This window comes from Trichosurus vulpecula, chromosome 1 (genome assembly GCF_011100635.1).
Source record: "Trichosurus vulpecula isolate mTriVul1 chromosome 1, mTriVul1.pri, whole genome shotgun sequence".
Lineage (NCBI taxonomy): Eukaryota > Metazoa > Chordata > Mammalia > Diprotodontia > Phalangeridae > Trichosurus > Trichosurus vulpecula.
Genome location: NC_050573.1, coordinates 67402891 through 67426463, shown reverse-complemented (window position 1 = coordinate 67426463; position 23573 = coordinate 67402891). Strand labels below are relative to the sequence as shown.

The 23573-nt window shown below is 43.1% G+C and overlaps 1 protein-coding gene across 1 annotated transcript in view; it reads left to right on the top strand.

Moving 5' to 3' along the window:
• Window positions 1-8021: 8021 nt before the first annotated feature.
• UNC13A (unc-13 homolog A) overlaps window positions 8022-23573 on the top strand; it is an 89018-nt gene continuing 73466 nt past the window's right edge. The window contains exon 1 of the mRNA XM_036740784.1: window positions 8022-8045. Coding sequence (XP_036596679.1) covers window positions 8024-8045 — 22 coding nt within the window. The 5' untranslated portion in view covers window positions 8022-8023. The remainder of the gene's footprint in view (window positions 8046-23573) is intronic.

The window sequence follows — 23573 nt, the reverse complement described above, 5'->3', positions numbered from 1 at the left end:
CAGCACAAGGTCCTGCACTAATGTTATAGAACACATTAATATTATCATTAATAAGAATGATAATAATCAACACCCTCAAATTCCATTGTCCATGCCATGGCAGGTATAGCGCAGGGCACTGGCAACAGGAAAATAGGGAAATTCTTGCCAAAGCTTTGCACAATGGGGATTCTGTGTGCCCCAAAATTATTATGGTAACTGAATATTTGGCAAGAACTCTGAAACACTGGTAAATTAGGCTCTGGCAATACACCGTTGATTGGGTTGGCACCCTGGTCAGTGTGATGTAACTGCTCCCAAGAGTCATAGAAAAAGATAGAGTGGCATAAGTTTGCATACTGGCCCTACTCAAAACATCTTGATATGGAGGATAGTGGAACAAGTGGCTTTCCTTCATGCTATGGCACCACAAGAAGGTAAGCTATATAAGAACAAATCGCCTCTGCCTGCTGGCTTCCCTGCTTCCTTCAAGACTCAACTCAAATTCTATCTTCTGCAGAAGACCTTCCTGCCACCGCTTCCTCTAAGTGCCTTTCTTCTGATATTACCTTACAGCGCTCTCTCTCTCTCTCTCTCTTTCTCTCTCTCTCTGTATATATATATACATATATATATATATATGTATCCAGTAATCATGTAGAAAATTGTTGGTATGTTGTCTCCCCCATTAGAATGTGAGCTTCTTGGTGGGGGGGCTGTTTCTGGTTTTTGCCCTTTTTGTGATTACTTAGCGGAGTACCCCTAGTATACAGAGCTTAATAAATTCTTGTCAACTGACTGACTAGAAATGATTCAGGGAAGATGATGATGACACTTGTAGTAAACAGAGCAAAAGACTCAGAGTCAGGAACATTTTCTTTCAAATTTCACCTCAGACCTGGGCAAGTCACTAAACCTCTCTATGCTTGAAGGGGTTGGCCTTAGTGGCCTCTGAAGTTCTTTTTATTTCTAAAGCTATGACTCTGTGAATATATGACCACTAAAGGGGCAAACCGTGAGTGAGCATGAAATGGATTGATACAGTGAATATTTACATTATGTGACAGTAATATATCCTGACAAAGTTAGAAGCAAATCTTTCCAGTTAGAAGAAAAGATTTCATACTACTCTTCATTTCTAAGCCCAGATTAGTACAAATAAGAGAGGAAATTGAGGAATGACTCAAATTGGAAGAACCTAAGGTCATTGGAAAATCTCTACTTAACTAAAACCACAGAAATTACACACAACAACGAAGTGTATGGCAAAAAGGACAATGATGTCTCAAATGACTTTGAAAAAGAGATGGACATACTTAGACTGGAATTTTGAAAAACTTTTTTCTGTTTGACAAACTATCCATCCAACTAACAGACCAAAATATAGCCAAATATAACAAAACCAAAGAAAGCTGGTGTTTGCTAGAAACATCATGAATGAACATAATCTGCTTCAAAACTGGCAAATAATGTAAAAACGTTCCATGACCTGCATGCAGAAGTATATGTGGAGATCATTGCCTTGGTAAGAACCATAGGAAGAAAAGGGAAAGATAGTATGGAATACCCCCTCAGGACCAGTGTTAAATATCACCATGGCAGAAGCAATTTGGGAGAGCTACAGAAAGTTATTGGAAGATTTTACTGCCTTGATGGGTAATGCTGGATCATGCCCCAGAAAACAATATTGCCCACCACACTGAACACTATATTGCCCAGTTAAAGGCAGCTAAAAAGAATCATTCCAGAATGGAATACACAAAAGTGTATGTGAAATTCTAGATTGCCTGAATCAGCAATTAAAGCAAAAGTCAGTCAATAAATATTTATTAAATTCCTACTACGTTCCAGGCACTGTGCTAAGCACTAGATGCTAATAGCTAATATTTGTATAGTGTTTTAAGGTTTACAAAACTATAATCTCATTTTATTCTCTTAACAACCCTGAGGGCTAGGTAGTAGTATTATTCCCATTTTACAAATGGTGAAACCAAGGCAAAAATGTGGTATGAAGAATCAGAGCGGTGCAAAGAGGAGAATAAACAATTTAACATCAAAACAAAAGAGTTTACTAACGTCTGAAAAATAAAGAAGTCAGGAGAGAGGATTCCCAAAGAAGGTGGATGTGGAAAATTTCTGGTCATCTCTATGACCAAAGAAGTTCAACATAATGAATACACAAATGGAATCAAATGAGAAACAAAGCTTGCACACAATTCATATATTGAATAATAGAATAATTACACGGAGAAGTGACCAAAACTCTATATAATGTTTTATAGTGGTCTGTGAATTATTAGTAAAATACTTTACCATCTTCCTCTCAGATGCAAGTCTGATCCCTTTTATTTTAACAGAAGGAATCACTCATTTACTACCAGAAGATGAGAACTCTGAGGCATCCCTTTAAATACAGGCCAATTAAGTAATTATATACTTTATACAAAGTATTCACAGTATGTGTCACTAAAAAAAAAAATTATAAATACAAGGAAACAAGAGGTTGGATGAGGAGGAGAAAGGATGTGCCAAAAAATAAGGTTGTAAAGAGCAACTTATGATGCTTCCTTTTGTATATTGTCTTCCCTCCTTAGATGGTAAGCTCCTTGTAGTCAGGGACTTTTTTTTTTCTAATTTGCATCTCTAGAGCTTAGCACAGTGCCTGACACATAGTGGATGCTTGATAAACATTTATTGAGAGACTATTATTCATCTGGCAATTATTGAATAAGCCACCTTGAAAGTACTGTAACATTTACATTGCTTTTATTGGTTATTGCAATGCTTCTGACTCAGTTCCACACTCATGGCTTATTCATGTTCAGTACTGAAATGTAAAATAAAGCCAAGTATAGTAAAAATGTGAGAGTATTTGATGTCTACATGGAAAACTGTTATCTATGTAAAACATTCCATCAACATAATTTGATATAAACATCACTTTTTTCAAGGAGACCATTTATTGTGATTCTGCCTAGCCTTAAGCTCATTATTATATCTCCTGAATAAAACTAAATAAAGTGATATACATGGATAATATCAAAGTATAAGATCCTACTGATAAGCACATTAAACAGCTCTTCAGGAAACATGGAGTACTTATTTACCAAGCATTTATTAAGCACTTACTTTGTGCCAAACACTGAGAATACAAAGAAAAACCAAAAAACACTCCTCCCCAAGGAGCTTAGATTCTAATGGACTTGCATCATAATTAGCTTACATTAGTTTCAGTGTACTTTCCCCCACAGCTCCCTCCCCCAAGGTCCTGGAGGGGTAGTCAGAATATTCCTTGCTATCCACTTTCATTTCCATTCTCTCCCTTTACCTCTTTCACTCAGCACTCCAAGGCATAATTGTGATGGCTACAGTATAATAACTCCCAGGTTATTCTTCCTCCTTCCTCAAGGATCCTCTTGGCTGGAGGATCTTCTCTTTCCCAATTCCTGTCCTTTTATTAGGGGAACTTTAATAGCCACATTACTGTTCCCCCACATTCCCTAACCTTCCAGTTCTTCAGCCTCCATAAATCTCATGAGCTATTCCTTCACTCCACCTTAGCCACACATATAGATGGGTTTCATATTAGACCTGGCCATTACCCACAAGTGTTCCACTTACCTGATTAGTATTTGACATTCCTTTATCTGAACACAGCCTTCCATCATTCTACTTCTCCTAAAGGAGGGGCCTTCTCACTCCTAAACCAGTTCTTCATCCTCATCAAGACCTCCAAACCCTCTACCTCTCAGTATTTTCTCAGTTAATCCTTGTTCTGTTTTCACTTTTCTTCCTCTCAAATCTCAACAATTCATTTCAAACTCAATATCATTCTCTGGTTTTGAATCTCTTGCTTTTTTTCTGTTTATCTCCTGCCAAATTTCAGCCACGGCTTACTCCCACCATTGGCTTCTGCACCTATTCATAAGTAATTGAAGACAGCTGGCAGAAATCTCAAAACTGTGTTGACTAGGTATATTACAAATTCATGTTATTCAACCTCAACTCATCCTTTACTGTAGAAAGGAAGTCCTTTTATTCTTCCCTGATTGATTTCCTATCTCACTTCCCAGAGAAGCTATTCTAAACCTTCTCTTTCTTCTTCAAGCCTCAAATACCTCCCTCTGGATCCCCTCTCCCAGCCCAGGATCTTACCTTTTACTTTACTGAGAAAACAGGTCATTTAATATGTGTTCCTTCTTCTCGCGTCCTCTTCATTTCAAAATCCTTTGACATGATTTCTCACTCTCTCCTTTTCCTCAGTCTCTAATAAACAGGTGGCCCTTCTCTATGCTAAGGCAACCCTTATAAATGTACTCCTGATCTCATCCTCTCCCATCTTCTCCAAAGGACTGCATCATTAATCACCCTTCCCTTCTTTCTTTAATAATCAACCTGTTCCAATCTATAGCCTCCCTCCCTTCATGGCCATCAAACACACCCATTTGCATCACCCTTAAAAAACATTGACTAGACTTGACCCATCATCCCAAGCTATCTCTGCTCTCTTTCTCAGACAACCCCCTAGAAAAAGTTATTTATACTTTTTCTGTCTCTATCTCCTCTCCTCTCAATCACCGCTCAACTCTTTGCAGTCTTGCTTCTGACCCTATCACTTAACAGAATCTGCTTTCCAAAATTGCCAATCACCTTTTAATGGCCAAATCTGATGATCTTTTCCTCAGTCCCCATCCTTCTTGACCTACCTACTGCATGTGACCTTGGTGATCTTTCCCCATCCTCCCCCAATACCCTCTTCTCTCTGGGTTTTTGTGTCATTGCTCTTTCTTTGCTCTCCTCCTACCTGCACGACTGCTCCTTCTCACTCTCTTTGGCTGGTTCATCATCCATATCTTGACTCCTAATTGTGAGTTTTCCCTAGGGTTCTATCCTAGGCCCTCTTTTCTCTCTACATTCTCTCTTGAAAACTTTAGAGGGTCCTGGGGGTTTAACTATCATCTCTATGCAGATGATTCTCCAACACCGTGTCCAAAGCTGAATTTATTATTTTCTCCCCAAACCCTCACCTCTTCCTGAGTTCCCTATTTCTATAAAAGGTACCATTTTCCTCCCAGTCCCCCAGATTCATAACTATGGCATTATCCTGGACTCTTTATATTCCTTTACCTCACATATCCAACATGTCATACATCTAAGCCTTTCTCTCCATTTACGCAACCACCACCTCAGACCAGGCCCTTTTCTCCTCTCTCCTAGATCATTATAAGCTACAACAGCCTCCTCCTTGATGGTCTAACCTCTAATCTCTTTCCACTCTAGTCCAGCCTATAAACTGCTGCCAAAGAAACTTTCCTCCAGCACAGCTCTGACTCTACTACTCAATTCCAGTAGCTTCTTATTGTCTTAGAATAAAATGTAAATTTCTCCATGGAACTTATTAAGTTCATTGCAACCTGTCCCCAACTTACTTTTCCAACCTCATTGGAACCCCACCTCACACACTCTGCAATCCAGCCAAATTATTCTTCTTTCCATTCCTCACACACAGGAAACTCCATCCCCTTCTATCTTTGTGAATTGGATATCCTCCATGCTTGAAAAAAATCACTTCTTTCCTATCTTCCTTTAATATGTATTTGAATGTCACAACAATCCTGTGAGGAAGTTATTGCAGGTATTACTATCATCCCTATTTTACAAATGAGGAAAGTGAGACTCAGAGAGATTGTGTGACCTGACCATCATCACACAACTAGTAAAATAAATCTCTATTTTTGGAAGTAAATTCTTCACAAGAATGAGTTCATGGAGATCCATACTTCCTCCCCTCTTACCTTCTACAAGTCAAGTTAAGGAACATTTATTAAGTGCTTACTATGTTGATGGCACTGTGCCTGTGCCTGGGAATATAAACCCTGGGAATACAAAAGCAAGAAAAAAGAAAGACAGTTTCTGCCCTCAAGGAGCTTACATTTTAAAAAGGGTGTGTGTGTGTGGTGTGTGTGTGTGTGTGTGTGTGTATGTGCGTGTGCATGTGCATGTGTAAGGTACCTGCTTGAAGTTGTGGTCAGCAAATCTGGAAAATGAAGGATAGCTGGTTTGGGCCCTTCCTCAAAATGTTGAGGAAGAAGGTAGTTGGAGTTGATCTGGGTCCTTTCTCAAAATGGAGGTCCTCAAACCCTTTCTCTCTCCCACCCCCAACCAAGTTCTGGAAAGGCGTTTATTTAAGCAAGTGCCAGACTCCTTATTCAGTCCTTCAACAGTCATTGAGTGTCTACTCTGTGATGTCTTCGTCCAGCAGATTAATTGAGATGATTTGCTTAACAGAAGAATTATTCACTTTACAAAAAACCTTACTTAAATTGCTGTTCCCCAGAGCATTTCATATTAGGTTCAGATTTTTAAAATCCTTTTATGTACAACAACTGCCCTTTTTTCATCTTTGTATCTCCAGCATTAAGCACAATACACGGCCAGACCAGTAGGCTTTTAATAAGTGTTTGTTGAAGCACGTAAATAGGGAGATTTGGTAAGTCAAGGGGACCCTGAGCATCTTCTTCATTCTTTACTTTGTGCAGTCCCTGAGAAGTGGATGGGGCATCATAAGGGAGAAAAAGAGGGGCTACTAGGCCTAGTCTTTTAGAAAAAATAGCTCTGACTTCCTCCAAACCACTTACCGTCAGCCTCCCACTTATACTACTAAGACTTTTCTCTGAATAGAATTTCTCTGAGTCAGGGAGGCACAAAATGATACACACACAGTGAGAAAGAAAGAAAGAGGAGGGAAGAGGAAAGAGGAGGGGGAGGGGGAGGGAGGGAGGAAGAGAGAGAGAGAGAGAGAGAGAGAGAGAGAGAGAGAGAGAGAGAGTTCTACTGTACTCAAATAGTATTTGAAAGACTGTCATTATTTGGAGGAGGAATCAGCTTGTTTGGCTTGGCCCCAGAAGCCAGAATGGGAAGTAACAGGGGAGAAGTTGCAAAGAAACAGATTTTGACTTAATGCAAAAACAAACTTTCTAATAATGAGGACTCTCCCAAAATGCAATGGGAAGGAGATGGTGTGGGGGAGGCTCTCCAACAATGGAGGTCTTCAAGCAAAGATAACCACTTGTTGGGTGTGTTGTAGAGGGGATTTTTGTTCAGGGATAGTTTAGACTAGATGGACCTTTCAGGTTCTTTCCAATCCTGAGATTCTTATTCCCAAACAAAGAGACAAGAGTAGAACAAAGACAGGTGGGAGAGAGCCTGAAAGAAAGTGAACCAGGGACCAGAAGCAATAATTAAGGGAAGAAGTAATTAAAGATGGAAAACTGCAGGTTTAATAAATAACTTTTGAATGAGCCAAGGTGCTTTTGTGAGCAGAGGTGGCAAATCTAAATGGTTAAGCTGATTCGAATAACATTACCTGGAGATGGGGAGGGGAAAGATTGGGCCATGAATAGTAAAGAAACAGTAAAAAAGGAACAGAAAGACATGGAGGGAAACGCAGAGTCAAAGATAGGGTTGAAAAATGAGAGCGAGAAGTGACAGATGAGACAGAGGCCCTCCGACCCAAGGAAAGAGCAAGATTCAGACCACTACGTTTATTACCCTCTGAGGATTACTCAGAGGATGCAAATTTTTCCAGAATCTGCCCCCCACCCCCACTTCCCATCCCTCCCAAGCACCAAGCCCAAGCACAGGAATCGTAGGGTGCCTTTAAAAGCCCCGCCCCGTACTGTTCTCTCCTCCTCCTCCTCTCCCCATCTCCTACTCTCCCCCTCTCCCTGCCCCCAGATCAGGCGTTCCCAGGCCCCTCCCCCTGCCCCCCACCCCCTGACGTCAGGAGCTGTCCGCGGCCCCCGGTGCTGAAACAAAATGGCTGGTGGCGGTGGAGGCAGGGACCCGGCGTGAGCGGAGAGCCGAGCCCAGTGAGCTCGGGAGCCAAGGAGCCAGCGAGCAGGGAGAGCCAGCGAACAGGCCGGGTCGGGCTGGGCTGGGATGCCACAGCCCAGCAGGCGAGCGTCGGCGCATAGGCAGCCTCCCTGCTGAGCTCCGGGTCCCCCCCACTCCGCCCCCAGCCCCGGGCCCGGCCCCCAGGACCATGTCTCTGCTCTGCGTTGGAGGTGAGCTGAACCTGTGTAGGGGTGCAGACCCACACTCTCCACACCCATCTCCGCCTCGCTTCTGGGGTTGGGGTGTAGAAAGGGTGGGACTGGGTGGGGGAGGAACGCTGGGGTCACCAAGGCTCCCCATCCCATTGCCTCCAGGCTGCTCACCCGAGTTCACACTCCTGGGGGTGAAGGTTGAATGAGACCTGGATAGGAAGGGATGTGAGGGTCCCTAGCGCTCCCCTTTCCTTCCTCCTCCGGACTTCCCGCCAGGGTTCGCATGCCCGAGGTTGATGGGGGTGGGGGATGGGGGAGCAGGGACCTGGGGAGGAGAGTGCCGAGATTAGATTCCCCCGCTCCTATACCCACCCACCTGCGGTTTATCCCTGTCCCATATTCTCTTTGGAAAGGGCTGGCTTCCGGGCCTGGGCAGGGGTCCACTCCCCCTCCCCCAACCCCTCTCCACTCTGCGCTTGGAGATTATCCAGCATTCGGTTCTCTCCATTCCTCGTCCCTGTTACAAATTTAGGGCTCCCCCCCCGGGGTGGTTATGTGTGTTTGTGGAGGGGGGAGCTATTTTTGTTCTTTCTGTAAACTGCCCACGCTCCGCGCCCCCTCCGGAAGCTGGGCCTGGGGCTGGGACTGGGTGTGTGATTGGGGCTGGAGATGGGGTGGGGCAGAAGACTACCCTGGAGAGGGGAAAAAGGATTTTTGTTCCAGGGGCCCCAATGCTGGGGAACCGGTGAGCTCTCAGGGGCCCAGGCATAGAAGCAGCCAATGGGGCTCAATGCTCGCTAGGTAGTCCTGCTTGAGGAGACCTTTGGAAGCAACTACTGGCTCTTCGAACCTCTATTCGGGCTCAAGCGAAGGAAGGCTGCCAGCACCCCCTCCTCATCTTCTCTGCGAACGTGCCCTCTCCCACTTCCGAAGCTTCATTCACAAACCCTCTCCCGCCGCGGGCACCGCCCCTCAGGGTGTCTCCCCCCCATCCCTTATGCAAATCGCCCCCGACTGGCGTAGTTGGCATGCTCGCTTAAAGGAACAGGGGTACTTGGAAATCTGTCTCTTTCGCCAATGAGGTTCGTGGGTGGGGTACGGGGAAAGGGAAGAAAGTCTTAAGCAATCAGAGGTCCTACAATCCAGGGCCCTGTTTCTTAGAAGATTGGGGGATGGGAGTAACCAGGGGAAGACTTATTTGAAGTGGGATGAATCATACCCCATCTCTAATCCTAGCTCGTCTGAGAGTCAGAGATCATTCTCACCCCCACATTGGGGGTGAGAATAAGGGGTGTGTGTAGGGGGTGAGACCCAGAGCCTTCTGCTCTTGGAACCACCTTCCACATAGGAAGGCATAAAGGATTCTAGCTATTCCAGCTGGCACTGGGGTGGGGGTGGGGGGTGTGGAGTGTGGGAAGAAGGAACTGGGAAGCTCTTGGTTACCCCTGGTCCATCTGGCCCCCAACCCTCCTCTTCCAAATTCTTCCACTGAGGAACCCCTTCCCCTCCCTCAGGTCTGTTTCCTCCCCACAAGAGGAGAGAAAAAAAGAGAAAATGTGTCTGGAAGATTCCTCTGGGGCAAGAGGAGAGGGAAGGGAAAGGGGGAGGAATCTTACCACAAACTCTGACGCAAGTGTTTGAGGGGTGGAGAAGGAGGGGCCAGGGCACTGGGGCTCTAATGATGGAACCAGGAGGTCAGGAGCTTTTGCTCCCACCTTGAATCAAGAAACATGATTACAGACCCTACAAACAGATTACAGATTCCCCAGGATCTGGGGAAGGATGGTACTAGGGCTAGCCAGGGAGCTCTGAGCTGTCCTGATTGGCATCAAAAACCCAATGCAGAGAACTCAGGAAGCCTTGGCCCCAGCCTGAGGATCTTCCCACCCGGCACTGGAGCACAGCCTGGAGGAAGGGCTGTTCACTGGGAAAGGACCCAGCTCTTGGGTATTTAAAATTTGTATTTAAAATTGTTGTCCCTGGGTAAAACTGGGCCAACATCATCTCTACCCAAATACACATTCCAGAAGCATATAAATATATATGTACACACATGTATATGCAACATACAACACAAACATATGACCACATTTATATACATATATATGTGCAGATATTTCATTACATAGAGACACACTGTACTCAAAGAGATACATGTACAAAGATATATGCATACACACATGCATGCATGCATTCATACATACATACAGTCACATTGTGGTGTACCAGAAAGAGCACTGGGTTCCAATCCTGACTCACTGGCTGTGTGTCCATGGGCAACTCATTTTACCTCTCCAAAACTGTTTCCTCATCTGTAGAATGGAGATAATATTTGTGCCACCTACCCCATATAATTGTTGTGATAAAAGTGCTTTGCAAACCTTAAAGCCCTGTAAAATATGAGTTATTACACACACGTATATACATATATGCACCCCCACAACTATCCATGCAATGATACAAATATATACATATATGCATGTATACAAACACAGAAACATAAGTATACACAGGTGTATACTTATGTCTTACTTTCTCATAACCTCAGTTCCTTATCTACAAAATGGGAACAATACCTACAGCTATATACTTAAATGAGATAATATATGTTAATTGCTTTGTATACTACTTAAATGTCAGCTATTATTATGATTTTCAAAGTTTTCCCCATTCTGGTCACTCTCCTCTGGGGGAGCCAGTATGATTTCTCGCACTTTTCAAATGATAACCAGAACTGAACTGAAGTCCAGATGGGGGTCTGAACTGGGTAAAGCTGAACTATGACTTTTCATATTTGCTCTACTCAGCCCTCAGACTTATTAGCTCAGACTCTGTGGGACTGGAACATACCTCATTTGCTTCTTCATCCACATGTCTACCCTCCCCCAATGTGGCCAGGCCTCTGGAAGGTATTCCAGTCCATTGAGCAGTTTCCACTCCCACTGGGACCCCAGAGACTCTTTAATTAGAGTGCTCTTTTCTCAGAAACCCTCAGAAGGAAGTGGGGAAATTAGTCTGACACGGAAGTTCCAGCCTCATAGAATATTAGGGCTAGAAAGGCCCTTAGAGATCATTTGTTCTAAACATCTCATTTTTGCAGATAGGGAAACTGAGGCCAGGAGAGAGGCACTGCCCAAGATCTTGCTCCAAACAAAGGGCATTATTGTGAGTTCCTGGCAGGAGGGAAGAATCTCCATGCTAAGTCTTCCTAGAGAAAGTAGGATTTTGGTCAGATCTTCAAAGCTGGGTAAAGAGAATGAAGGAAGTCATAAATCAGTCAGCCTCTACCTAAGTCATACTCATGTAGACTTCAGTTCTGTTATGGGCACCACATTTTAAGAGGAACATTGTTCCTCCAGAATAAGATGACCAGAAGCTAGAAGTTTTAGAATCGAAACATGGCAGACAATTACAAAAATGCATTATTATTTCCATCTTATAGATCAGGACCCAGAATTTAAGAGAAATCAAGTGACTTGCCCAGGGTCACACAACTCACATCCCTCAGCAGCTGGATTCTCTTGAGGTTCCAGCTCTTGTCTATTTACCACTATACCACACTGCTCCTCCTGACATGAAAGAATCAGATGAAGGAGCTAGGGATATTTAACCTGGATAAAAGCCAACTTAGAGGGGCAGTGATATCTGTCTAAGTGTCTGAAGGGTTGTCGTGTGGGAAAAACAACCTCCCTTGGCCCCACAGATCAGGACTGTGAGCAGCTGGGTCGGGGTGGGGGGGGGGACTAGAATTAGGAACAGGGAGGCAGATTTTGTCTCAGTAGGAGCAGCTTCCTGATGTTAGAGCTGCCCCTCAATGAATCAGCCTGTCTCAAGTAGTCACGGTTTCCAAATAGAGATATTCTACGGGCAGAACAGTGACTCCCTGCTACCTCTAGGAGCAACTACAGACTCCTTCGTTTGGCACTGAGAACCCTTCACTCTTCTCCCCTATCACTATTATTTCCTTCCACGAACTATGCATTTCAGTCAGACTGAATTTCTGCCTGTTCCTCACACATGACCCACCATTTCTCATCTCTATGCCTTTCTGCCACATTTGGAATACACTCCCTCCTCAACTCTTGGACTCCCTTAATGCCTTCAAACTCAGCTCAAATACCACTTTCTGCATGAATCCTTTCTCAATCTTCCCAGCTGTTAGTCTCTTCCTCCTCTAAATTACCTTGTATTTATTTGTTTAGTATGTGTGTATATATGTATATATACATATGTATAGATAATATATAAACATATATGTATACATGTACATGCACACACACACATATATACAAATTATGTATGTACATGTTTCTCCTGATAGAATATAAGTTCCTTGAGGGCAGGGATCATTTCATTTTTGTCTCTGCATGCCTAGTGCTTAGCATGTGCTTAATGAATGCTTGTTGAATGAGTGATGTTTCAGAGGGGGTCTTAATACTTCAGGGAGAGAGGGTAGACTAGGTAAAATCTAAAGTACCTTCCAGCTCTAGGATTTAGAAAAGAGAAAAAGCAGTTTCTTAATCTTATAATCTCCCAGTCCCCTGTGTAACAATCACTACAGTCCTCTTTTGCTAAGCCATCTTTGTCTTCAAACCATCAGTTATTTTTCTCTGTTGGTTCACAGAGCTGGAGTCATCTATCCCTTTCTCTTATAAACATGCTCTGGTAGTCTGAAGGGGCAGAGAAGCCCTTACACCAACTCCCCATTTGAAAAGTCTCCAAGCTTCCTTATTCTCTAATAAACTTCCTGTTGCTGGAAACTGATCAACATAATACAAGAAACATTTATTAAGTTCTTACTGTGTTCAAGGTATTGTGCTCAGTGCTAGAAAGAGAAAAGGTTGAGCTAAGGTATGATCCTTGCCTTCACAAAGCTTCCAATATGATGGGATCATAGATTTATACATAGAAGGATCTTTAGAGATCATTGAATCCCATCCTTTTATTTTAGAGATGGAAAAACTGAGGTTAAGTGACTCACTCAAGACCTTGTAGCTAATAAGCACCAGAGGCCTGATTCAAAGCCGGCTCTTGGTGGAGGCCTTTGAATGCCAGGCAGAGAAGTCAATGGTGTTTATAGAGATTCTATAGAAAGTACATCTGTATCCTTTGAGGTTGGGCAAGATGCCTCAGTACAGCAGAAAGTGCATGGGATTTGCAGTTGGAGGATATAATTTAAAAACGAAACCCTGCTACTTGGACACGCCTCTTTGCCTTTTTGGGGTGTCAGTTTCCTTATCTGTAAAATAAGGGGATTGGCATTAAGTGGTGGGGGCAACACTCTGGAGTGCTGCCTGAACCAGATTGAAATAGGAAATAAATAAAAGTATAATAGAACAGAGATAAGTTGGCACGTGATTTTCTTAGTCAATATACAGCCTGCAGGGATCCTTATGGACCTGGGTTTGTTTGTTTTTTTTTAGTTTGATACCATTGGACTACATGATAGGTAAAGTTTCAACTCTAAATCTAACATCTTATGAGCCAGTCAATCAATCAGAAAGCATTTATTAAGCACCTATTATGTGCCAGACACTGTGCCAAGTATAGGGATACAAAAAACAACAGAGAGACAATTCCTGTCCTCAAGGACTAAGGGGGAGGGGCAACAAGAAAATATATACAGAAAATATACAAAATCCTTAATATGTTCTATAATTCTCTCATTTCAAGACTAAAAATAAAAACCAGATCCATGGAGAGGGAGGTAAATCCTGGGCTTGGTGTGTATGTAGTATTTTCCAGAAGATAATTTGGGCTCTATAGTTCTCAGTTGAGGGAAGAACCAAAATTTCTCTTCTCATTCTGGAAAAGTTGTATAACTCTGGTGGGAAGTACATATGACCATCCAGTGGCAATTCTCCATATGCCTGCAGTCCTTCCAGCACTCCTAGTAACTTTGTGGAAGTAAAGATCCAGGTTGACTGCATTCCAAGGGTTGGGGGAAATGAAGGAAGGCTTCATAGAGGAGGTAGCATTTTAATTTAGCTATAAAGGAAGGGTAGAACTTCAGTGTGTGAAGATTTGAGGACTTTCTAGGCCCAGAGGGAAAGGCCTCTGAGAAGAGGAGCTAAGAGAGCATGGTGCATATCTGACTGAAGTGAAGAGTGCACAGAGGAAGGATTTGGTCCTTAAGCCCCATTCTTCTCTTCCTAAACCTCTCAGCATCCAGCATCCCAGTCAGATAGTCCCTGGTGGGTTTTCCTGCATCTGCCCTTAGCATTCTGTTCCCTTTTAGCAAGCATCACTTCCTTCCCTTTACTACCTCCCTTCCACACCTTTCTGGATTTAGAATCCCTGTTTTCACAAGAGTTTATTGATAAATGAAGAGTTAATCAGAAGTCATGCGGAATAGTGTGCTCAGTTTCTAGGAACTACATTTTAGAAGAGACATTAACAAGCTGGCATATCCAAGGCAGCGTAACTAGGATGCAGGCATGTGCTAGTAAATGTTCAACAACTGGCTCTCTAAAAGTGTACGTACAACACACTTTGAAGTTTAATTTTCGTTATTAACATTTTATCCATAATTTTATTAAGCCTGGAAATCAACAAAACAATAAATCAAGTCCTGAGGAGATGTTAACCCTAATAAAGAGGAACTGGGGGAAGGCATGTTAGCTGCCTTTAGAAGCTGAAGGGCAGTCATATGGAAGAGGAATGTGCTTGGACCCAGAGTTAAGAACTAGGAGTGGTGGGTAAAAGGGGCAAAGAGGCAGATTTAAGGTTGAGATTGGGAAAAACTAAATGCAAGCGCTATTCAAGAATGGAATGGACTCCCTGAATATTCAATAGGTTCCCCTTCACCTGAGGTATTCAGAAGGTGGATAATAACCACTTCTCAGGGATGTCAGTGGCCATTCCTATCCAGAGATGGCTTAAGCCAGGGAACCTTGGAGGTCTCTTCTATTCTGAAATCATGTGATTCCATCATTCTGTGATGGGGCCAAGAAAACTAGAAATGGAATTTTTTCCTTCCCCAACGTCCCATCAACTTACTAGGCTGGTTGAGCTGGCTCTGTATTTTTCACTTTGATCAATGCTTTCACTCATGTTAGTTTTGTTGCCCTCAAGCCCTGGGAAGCTTGCTGCTTTCAAAGGCAGACTTTTCGAAGAATACTCTATGTGCTGAGGACAGATAAAGAATAGATTCTGGTCCTGGGCTACAAACTTGTCATTCAAATACTCACACAACAAGCACAATCTCCAAACCAGAGACTAGGGAGATCATCGCTCTCAAGGAAGTAAGCAGTTAGAAAAGAGAGTCAGGTGGAAGACTTAGCAATACACTTAATACACATTTAATTCTGTAGGTTTGTCTCCTCAGAGTCAAGCCAGGAAAATTTCCTTTTATTCTCAGAAAGTTGGCGCATCAGAGAATATAAGGCCAACCCAACAGGGGTCAGAAGAGACCCACAGGGCCACAGTCCTTGGCTCCCTAAATGCCTCCCACATGTTTGGGTGTGTTTTTGTTTTTGCTGCCTAAAAATCCACAAAATCCACATGCATGAGCATGCATACACACATGTAGTTATTCAATGGTTTATATGAAAAAGATCAGGGGAGGTTAGTAGACCACAAGCTCAATGTGTCAACAGCGGGGATTTGCTGGAGCTAGCTCAAATAGGGGAGAACCAATTGTTAGATTTTCAGTATAGGCATCAGGAATCAACAGAGGCTACGAATCAGGGCCTGATTTATTGTTTTATTGCTGGAACCATGGTGGAACAGTAGTAGCCTTGGGTGCAATTGAGGGGTGTTGAATAAAAATAAAGGGGTGGTGGAAGAATAAGTAAAGAAGAGAAGATAAGAAAGTTTTGAAAAACCATTCATGCATGTTTCATCTGTTGCGTAAGAGAGTTAAAGGCATAGTGATTACATTATTTTCCAAATAAACACACAAAATTCAAATTATAACCCATCAGTGGTCAAGTCCACCAACTGGTCTTAACAAGCAAGTGTTGGCAGATGAGTGTGTTGTGCATTGTCAGAAATGCATTGGCATGCATTGGCAGCAATATGTGCATGTGATAACTTTGATACTATACAATTACTATTTGGTTACATGACGTAATATTGCATAATCAAAATTTCAGTGCAGGAAAACCCCCCACAAATTTACAAAAAATTATTAAATTTAAAATGCATCATTTTAAAAAAAAATATACTTTTTGAAATGATACAAATTTTTTAAAATGTTAAAGATATGGGGGGACACTGAGTAACTTTTTTTTAAAAGGGGGCAGTAGACCAAATAAGTTTGGGAACCCCTGGTTTAGACTGAAGAAAGTGATGGGGAAGATGTTAATGCAGATTGAACTTTAAAATGTGTTGGAGAGTTAGTTGTTAAACATTTACCTGCACATTCCTGCTCAACAGTGAGATAGGAACTCCTTCCTCTCCCCACCCTCCCCCTCAAACCTCGAATGCAATATTAGGCTACATTAATAAAAGCAGAATGTCCAGAGGGAAGAAGGTGATAATGCCACCTACTTCTGCTCTGGTCATACCTCTATCCCCAATCTGGACCACTGAGGTCATTTTTGGGCACCATATTTTAGGGAGGACATTGATAAGTAGGATTGTGTCCAAAAGACAGTGACTGTTGTGAGGGTACTGGAGAGCATATCATACTAAGGTCAGCTGAAGAAAATGGAGACATTTGGTCTAGAGAAGAGAAGAATTTCAGTGGAGGCAGGAGAGGAATTGTATAGTGGGAAAACATTGAACCTGAAGACAGGAAGCCTGCATTCAAGAACCAGTTTTGCTGCCTACTAGTTTTATGGCCTTGGGGGTTGGCTAGATGGTCCCTAAATTCCCTGCCAGCTCTAATGGCTGTCATCAAGTGTTTGAAGGGCTCTCATGAGGAGAAGAATTAGATTTGTTTGGCTAAGTCCCAGAAGGTAAAACTAGTACTGAAGGGGGAAGTTTGCAGTTAGACAGATTTTTAGCATCCAAAAGTAGAAGTGAGCTGTCATGATAGGTGATCAGTTCTTCATCTTTGGAGATATTCCAGTTCAGGCCGAATGACCTCTTGTGGAGGATATTTTATAGGGGATTCCTGCTTGGACTAGGTGATATTTGTGATTCTTTTCAATTCCACTATTCTATTACTCATACAAAAATAAACTGCTTTAAAAATACTCCAATATCATCTTTCCTGAAATTTGCCTTGTCCTTTTGGGATCCAATTCATCCTTAGCATCCTAGGGTGAATACTTTAGCTTATTATTAAAAATTGAGCCACAATCCTAGCCTGTTCCAAGTGTCCTGGCTAAGGCTTGGTATGTCCCACATAGTTCCACATGAGCCTGCCATTATGACCTTCCTCACTCAAGGATGGTGGTAGTAGGTTGGGTGTTAGAGGAAGGAATACTAATGACTCCCATTTACATAGCAATTTAAGGTTAGCCAGTTGATTTCCTCATAATTACCCTCTAAGGGTTGTAGCATTACTCCTATGTTTAAAAGGAGAAAATTGATGCCCAGAGAAGTTAAAGGACTTGATTTTGGTTACACAGCTAGTAAGTGCCATGGGCAGGATTCAAACCCAGATCTTTGCCAATTCCAAGTCCAAAACATGTGTTACTACTAAGAGCCTTTCTAAATGAATGAGGGTATCAACATGAATAAAGTTACCCATTACCCAAAAAGGAATAGTTCACACACCCCTTAATTCATCTGGAACCTCATTCTTCACAGTCAGCTGAGACTGGGTTTGGCCAGAGCGGCCTTGGAGCCAGAAGAGAATGCAGGTAAATGGAGCTTCAATGGGAAGATTTATCTTATATCGAGCCTAAACCTATCTTTCTGTAAGGTCCCATTTCTGCCCGTTGAACAAAAAAGTCTAATTCCTCTTCCAAATAACAGTTCTTAAAATATTTAAAGACAATTACCATATTCCCCACCTAAGCCTTCTCTTCTTTGGACTAAGGGTTCTCACTTCCTTCAAATGATCCTTACACAGCCCGAGGCTCCTCATCATTTGGATTGCCCTCCAGAGATCAGCTCATTAATGTACTTAAACTGTGGTGCCTACAACTGAGCATAATATTCTAGGGCAGACTACAGCTGAAATACAACTTCTGTTTTGGACACTGCTTCTGATAATGTTTTATTTATTAAGATCTTGATAGCTATTGTGGCTGCCATTCAACACTGTCAAATCATTTATTTGGCCAGTTGATTTTTTTTAACCCAGTTGATTTATAGAACTTTGCATTTATCTTCATTACATCTGTCCTTGTATTTGACTCATTAGTCAGTACTCTAGGCCAGAGGTGTCAAACATGCTATGGGTGGGCTATAGGCAGCCAGGAATACTCCCAAGTGTGGCAGGAACCAGATTAAAATGTAATTGAGAAATATTTAACAAATTAGATAAAAATACAATGCAACATAGATAGCACTAGATTTTGAAACTACTCATTTTGCAGCTATAGGTATCTTCATATGTGAATTAGTGGTCCTAGTTTCCATTTGGTCTTGACACCACAGCTCTAGGCAATTCTCTAAGTTTCAGAGAAGGTGCCAACCTTCAATGGTAGAGGGCATTTCCTCACATGGAACTTCCCTCAACCAATGAATCACAGATTTAGTCCCTGTCCCTTCCATTGGTTCCACCTGTTGATCTTTTTAGGTCACAAGCCAGTGATTAACTTCCCTTTCCGGCTTTATGTCATTCCCAGTTGCTTTCTCCTTCCTCCAATTCTTCTTCAGCATATGTGTTGCATTCTCTCAGTAAAGTGTAAGTTCCTTGAAGACAAAAATTGGTTTACTTTTGTATCTCTAGTACCTAGCATAGTACTTCAAACGTTTTTGTTGTTGTTCAGTTGAGTCTGACTTTTCATGACCCCATGGACCATACTGTTCATGGGGTTTTCTTGGCACAGATACTAGATTGGTTTGACACTTCTTTCTCCAGTGGATTAAGGCAGACAGAGGTCAAGTTACTTGCCCAGGGTCACACAGCTAGGCAGTGTCTCAGGCTGAATCCGAATTTGTGTCTGCCTGACTCCAAGCTCAGTGCTCTACCCACTGAGCCATCTAGCTGCCCTCCACTCCATTAGCCATCAAGCATGTTGTTTAGTCGTATCTGACTGTTTGTGATCCCATTCCAGGTTTTCTTGGCAAAGATATTGAAGTAGTCTGCCATTTCCTTCTTCAACTCATTTTACAGATGAACTGAGGCAAACAGAGTTAAGTGACTTGCTCAGGGTCACTCAGGTAGTAAGTGTCTGGGGCCAGATTTGAACTCATGAACCTGAGTCTTCCTGATTCCAAGTCCAGTGCTCTATCTACTGTACCACCTAGCTGCCCCTCAAACATATTAAGTGCCTACTAAATGCTTGTTGAATTCAATTGCCCACAAGCTGGTGAATATAGAGAGCCAGCCCACTCCAGCCCCTATGATCCCTCCTCTGGAGTGCTTCTTCCTAGAGCCCACTAGGAGCTAGGAGCCCACTACCCTATTTTATTCCACTCCAGACCTGACTAGGCTCCATCTTAGAAAAAGCCACAGGACCAGAGCCACATGGCAATTCCTCTGCCTTAGGTGGTTCCCAGGTTATAGAGTAAGGGTGTAGGACAGAGTAGGCAATAAAATAGGACCAACAGCTCAGAGGATTTGGGGGAGAGCAACATTCTAGGACTCCCGAATGTTAGTACTAGGAGGGATCTCAGAGGGCTACCTAGCCCATGGGACCCATACCTAAGCAGTAATGCCTTCCACACCATCCTTGACAAGTGATCCCGCAGCCTCCACTTGAAGACCTCCAGTGATTTGCTAATTTTCCGAAGCAGCTCTTTCCACTTCAGGGTAGCTCTAATTATCAGGAAGTTTTTCCTTAAATGGAGCTGAAATTCAACTGTCTTCCACTTCCTTCAATCACTGCTAGTTCTCGCCCCTTCAGCCATGCAGGACAAATTTAATCTCTCCCTCTCTTCAAAGATGATTACAGCCATCGTGTCCCCTCTAAATCTTTTCTTTCCTTGTATTAATATTCCCAACTTCTTTAACTCATCACCGAAGTACATAGTTTCAAGTCCTCTCACCACCCTGGTCACCCTACTCAGATCATCCATCTATATCCTGTCTCAGAACCAAACAAGATAGTTCAGATGTGGTGTGACCAGGACCGAAGGCAGTTGGGCTGTTGGTTATTTCCTTCATTCCTTTCTTTTGCAGCATATGTTTGGTTAGGGATGTTACCTCCTGTGTCTTACTGTTCGAGTCAATAGGATTTCATGGTTAAGTACCAAGTACTGTGCTTGGTGATGGGGATGCAGTGACCAAAATGAAACATTTCAGGGGGCTTAACGATGTACTTCAGAGAAACAAGGTAGACAGAGAAATACCAAAATATACAAATATAATGGGTTCAGGAAAGGCCACATGAAGGAGGCTTTGCTTGAGCTGAGCCTTAATTAAATTTAGGGATTCCAAGAGGAGAGGGGAAGAGGGACATGGCATGAGGGACAGCCCACAGAAAGGCACAGAGGTGGAAAATGGAATGGTGTGTAACGCAAGAGGAAGAAGGTCAGTTTGGCTGGAATTGAGAGTATGTGAGAAGTGAAATCAGCCTAGAAATACAGGTTGAAGTCAAACTTTGAAAACACACAATAACTGCTAGGTGACTGACTGAAGGAAGTGCCATACGAAGGAGTTTGTATTTGATCCTCGAGGTAAAAGTTAGCCCCTGGAACTTCTTGAATAGGAGAATGGAATAGTCAGATTTGCACTTTAGGAATATCAGCTTGGCAGCTGTGGAGAGAGCGAGTTGTAGAAGGCAGTGACTGTTGGCTCTCATTGAGCATGAAGTCCAAAATCCTCATTCTGCACACAGGGAGACTGAGACTCAGCTAGGAGAAGTGGTTGTCCAAGGTCATACAGTAAATTTAGTGACAGCCAGCACCAGAAACTAGGTCTCTTGATTACCCAGTCCAGGGCTCTCTCAGAGGCACCACACTGTCTCTGATCATTAGTAAATGGGTGTCGGATGCTGGTGGATCACAGCCATACTAATTACAATGAGATTTAATAATAAGGTGTCTCCAGGCTGCTCATTATCAGCGGGCGGGCCTTGTCTTGTGGCTCCCCTGGGTCCCCCTCCCCTCCCCATCCCATTCTCCCTCCTCTTTCCCAGCCCATCCCCCACTGTTCTCAACTCAGACCTCCTCCCAGCGGCTGGCCGCATCACCCACATCCTCCTCTGGCGGCAGCTCAGTTTTATAAATAGCCCTGGAGCGTGTGACTGGGAGCGGCAGTGGGGAGGGGCCACTGAGTCTGGCAATAGCCCTGCCAGGGCAGGGCTCTGAGCTTTTCTCCTGGCCTTACCCATTCAAGCTAGCCCTGTGGTCATAGGCCAGGGGCAGTCAGCTTATTAGTGATGAATGTGGCTGCCCACAGTGCCCCATGGCTGCTTTCCCAGGTCTGTGGAAGGCAAGGGGAAGGGTAAATAGAAGGAGGCAGGGTCACAGAATATGAAAGAGCAAAGAAGCAATAAGCATGTAGACCCTAGGTCACAGTTTGGGAAATTGTTTAAGACAGGGCCGAGTCATTGGATTTTAGAGACTGGTTTTTTTTAAGCCTGGAAGAACAGGTAGAGATTATTTTTCATTTTAAACCCCTTGTTTTACAGATGAAGAAATTGAGGTCCAGAGGAGTTATCATGACTATTTCATTGACCTCTAACACTGAGATCCCACCCCTCTTTCTGAACCCTAATTCCCTTATCTGATCCTCCTTCTGCTCACTGATCCCCTATACTCTCTCTAAGTCTAGATCCCTGCCTCTGAGCCCTTATCCCTCTAGGTGAGACCCCAGTCCTTTCACTGAATCTTTATTCCCTATCACTGAGTCTGTCTCCTCTCCTTTCTTCCGTCTGTCTATTCCATAGTCCAGTGTTGCTGCCTCCTGAAGAAAGCTTGTAGATAGGTAGGGAAAATCACCCCTAATTTTGGGGGGATGAAACAACTCTAATTAGTCCCTTGAGGAAGAGGTCTACTTTGGTTTTGTTTTTATATCTTTAGCACCTGACAAAGCATCTTGAATATATTAGGCACTTAGTATACATTTGTCACATTGAATTTGTGGTATAATTGAAGATGCTAAAAAACTGTCACAAGTGCACAACACTTTCTTGCCTCCATAGCACCTTACCATGTATTTTAAAATAGATTTTTATTGATATTTATTATATCACCAGAATTCTTCTCAGTATCCCTTCTCTTCCTGCTCCTAGAAAGCCATCCCATATAAGGAAGGAAGGAAACAATCATTTATTAGACACCTGTTATGTGCCAGCCACTGTGCTAAGTGCTTTACAAATATTATGTCATTTGATCCTCACCACAACCCTGGGAGTAGATGCTGTTACTACCCCTATTTTACAATTGAGAAAACTGAGGCAAACAGAGGTTAAGTGACTTGCCCAGGATCATGGTGTCTAAGGCTGGATATGAACTTAGATCTTCCTGACTTCAGGCCCAGCACTCTATCCATCACTTCACCTGGCAGCCACAGAATAAATAACATTTTTAAAGAAAAAGAAAAAACAAAAAAGGAAATGCTAGGAACTGCCATTTTATTAATGAGGCTCAGAGAAAATAAATTACTTACCCGAAGTCATACAATGAATTAGTGGCAGAATCACAACTCAAGTTTTCTGACTTCCAGTCCCAAAGCTCTGTACCTAACAAAAATGAGGACTATTCCCTGGGTTTAGAGAGCCTGTGGTATTTTCATTTCTTGGACCTTGACTCAGAGCAGCCTTCAGTGATGGTCTCTGCTCTCGGCTGCCAACCCCTTTGGGCTCTTAGAAAGAGGAAACAAGGGGAGACCGGGTTCCTTTTCCTTAAATCAAGTTTTTGACTCCTCTTCAGCCCCCTACCACTGCTCAACAGGCTGGCAGCAGCAGGGTCAAGGAGCTGTTCCCCATGCAGTGCTGAAAGCAGTTTGCTTTGTCCTAGGTGCTCTCCCTCTCTCTGGCGCTCCTAGTTTCCTCCTCTCTCCCCTTCATCTTTCTTTCCTCACACCCTTCTCCATCTTCCTCCCACCACCCACCTGTTTCCTTCTCTAGTCTTTACCACTCCAGCTTGCATCTGCTCATCTCTCTCTCCAGCCACCTGTTACATTTCCTGTCTTCCTCTATTCATCTTTGCCCCAGTGTCTCTCTGTTCCTATCTATTCATCTTACATCTAATTCTGTTTCTTCTATTTCCTGTAACCACATCTCTCCCCAATCCTTTCTCCTTCTCTCTCTCTCTCTCCTTTGTAAGTTACTTTCATCTCTACTTCCATGAGAATTTGGGAGATTAGAAAAGATCCCTTCCCACCGCCCTACCCCACTCCCTTGATGTTACAGATAAGTTAAGTCATGACACCCCAGGCCAAAGGGCTAGCCTCAATGAGCCTACCTGAGGTCTGACTCTAACCAAAGTCTAACCCCAGGAGCCTGACTTTGTGATGTCTGTCTGGCCTCTTCCTTCCATCCCCCAACCTTTTCTCTTTGCTCACAGCCTCTCTGCATGGCTTCCTAGCTTTAA